The sequence below is a fragment of the Lupinus angustifolius genome, chromosome LG01, assembly GCF_001865875.1.
Source record: "Lupinus angustifolius cultivar Tanjil chromosome LG01, LupAngTanjil_v1.0, whole genome shotgun sequence".
Taxonomy (NCBI): domain Eukaryota; kingdom Viridiplantae; phylum Streptophyta; class Magnoliopsida; order Fabales; family Fabaceae; genus Lupinus; species Lupinus angustifolius.
The window spans coordinates 26,358,151-26,360,728 of NC_032009.1; the positions used below are offsets into that span (position 1 = coordinate 26,358,151).

At 35.3% G+C, this 2,578-nt stretch overlaps 1 protein-coding gene across 1 annotated transcript; it reads right to left on the minus strand.

Moving 5' to 3' along the window:
• LOC109328579 lies at window positions 533–1,638 on the minus strand. The gene is made up of 3 exons (XM_019562145.1): window positions 1,327–1,638; window positions 1,079–1,221; window positions 533–962 (listed from the first exon to the last, which is right to left on the minus strand). The coding sequence occupies exons 1-3, from the start codon at window positions 1,636–1,638 to the stop codon at window positions 533–535; spliced, it is 885 nt and encodes a 294-aa protein (XP_019417690.1).

The window sequence follows — 2,578 nt, forward strand, 5'->3', positions numbered from 1 at the left end:
GATTCTCAACAAATTCGGAAGTTAATGGTTGGAATCTGAAAATAATATTTTGAAACTGAGGATTGAGTTGTGAACAAACGAACCAAATGGATTTAGCCGTTTTATTACATTGTTTAACTACTGTTTCTGAATTTGATTTATGTTCATACTATCCAACAACAAAAAACCCCTTGTGTGTGTGTGAGTATAAGGTGTTTGAAGCTTTGATTAATACTTGGTAAACGACCTATGAGTCACTTCCTAGTACTGCAGTTTTAATTGTTATATTATTTGTATCGAGTACGACCTCGATCAAGGATCCATCATTGTACTAGGCACAACAACGGGATTAGATGTTATAGTCTCACCAATGTCACTTTCATGATATTCTTCAAATTGCAATAGGGTCTCTTGACCTTTATTAGAACTTTTAAGGTTGCAATTGTCCTTCATAATTGTTGATAGAAGGTGCTTTTGGTCACTGATCTATATGCTAATCTTGAAGGTTTTGTTGGGTGAAAGTGGAGCCTTCAAGATTTTGTGTTTGTTTTTGTCAAACACCTTCAACATACCATCCTTCATCTCCATGGTATATTCCTTTTGCAGCAGTAAGACTGAGCAGATTGCTCTTTATCTTAGGTACATATAGGACATTTGAGATGTAGGTTTTCTTCCCATCTCTTCTTTGGATCATCGCCTTGCCTATTCCTTCTGCAGTGACTACACTATGATCGTCAAATTTAATCTTGCTCTTTGCTAATTCATCAAGTGTTGTGAACCAATTCTTCTTGTCTGTCATATGATTTGAACATCCAGTGTCAAGGTACCAGAAGTCACCACTTTCATCATTATTCTTCACGGTAGCCATAAGCAAGTATTCGTCGTCATCATCTGATCCTTCATTTTGTGCCAATCTTGTTTCTTCATCTTTGCTACTAAATATCTTCTTTGACTTATATTCTGCTGCATAATGCCCATAATTCCTGCAATTGTAGCATTGAACCCTCTTCTTATCAAACATCATTCTCTTTGATCATACTCAATGTTGTTTGTGTTGTTTGGTATTTGAGATGAGGAATCTTGCTCAAATTTAATCCACTTCTCCTTCTTCTTATTCTTATTCCATTGTCCAGAAGGCTTCTTGGAAGATTGTGCTTGGAGTACATGATCATCATTCTTCTCTAAGCCTCTCTCTTTAAGCCTATGTTCATGAGCTCCAAGAGAGCTTTGAAACTCTTCAATCTTGTAATATTAAAGATTCTTGGACTCCTTTATCGTAACAAAAATGTGGTCATATTTAGGAGTTAGAGTCCTAAGTATCTTCTCGATAACAGATTTCCCTTTCACCTCTTCTCCACACGATTTCATTTGGTTGATGAGTGTGAGAATCTTGGTGAAGTAATCTGTTATTGTCTCGTTCTCTTCCATTTGAAGGAGTTCATACTTTCTCCTCATTGCTTGAAGTTTCACTTTCTTCATTTTTGCAGCCCCTTCATAGCTTTTGTCCAAGTTATCCCAAGCTTCCTTTGTTGTCTTGGCACTAGAAATTCTCTCAAAGTTGGCTCCATCAATACATTGATAGATTAAGAACAAAGCTTTGCAATCCTTCTTCTTGGATTCTCTGTAACTTGTCCATTGAGCCTCATTTGCATTCTCCATAACTTATTGGTGTCCATAGATCGAGGCCGTGCCCGATACAAATAATATAAAAATTAAAACTACAGTACTAGGAAGTGACTCCTACGTCGTTTCCCAAGGATTATCTTTCAAGCAAAGCTTCAAACATATATTACTCACACACACAAGGGGATTTTTGTTGTTAGATAATATGAACATAAATCAAATTCAGAAACTACAGTTAAGCAATGTAATAAAATGACTAAATACCTTTGGTTCGTTTGTTCACAACTCAATCCTCGGTTTCAAAAGATTATTTTCAGATTTCAACCATTAACTTCCGAATTTGTTGAGAATCAATTAACTAAGCGATAATCAATTCAAAGTTCCAGAACCTAAACCTCTAACTAGGCGAAATCAGTATAAGCATGAAACGATTAACAAATTCACACGAACTAAGCATTCATGCACTAGAGATAGTAAATCAACTAAGTGAAGATAAACTCAACCCACCAGTTTCTAAGCAATGGAATTAAGCAAACCATATTAAGAAGTAAGATAGAAGAAATCAACAATAAAGAAACTGAAAATGCATTAATAACAAAACCTCAAGAGTTGTGATACATTACCAAATGAACTTAGTCCAGAAACTTAGCCTTCCATTGCAATGGAAGAACAAACCGAAAATGAAAAAATGAAGGAGTGAAGCCCTAGCAGAGCAAAAAAAAGGGAAAACAGAAATGTGTATATTTCAAAATGAGGGATAAATGAAGTGTGTATGTTTGGAATGGGGAATCCGAATTTAACCCCTCCAACACACACAAAACCGAATTGGGCCTAAACAATGGGTCCAAAGCTAAATTACAATAAAAACAACTCCTAAAATAAAAATACAATCTTCACTTCAACACATATCCTCGATTTCCATAATGCCCAAAATGTCATTGATGCCAAATGTAATATGAGAATGATAATAGATTTA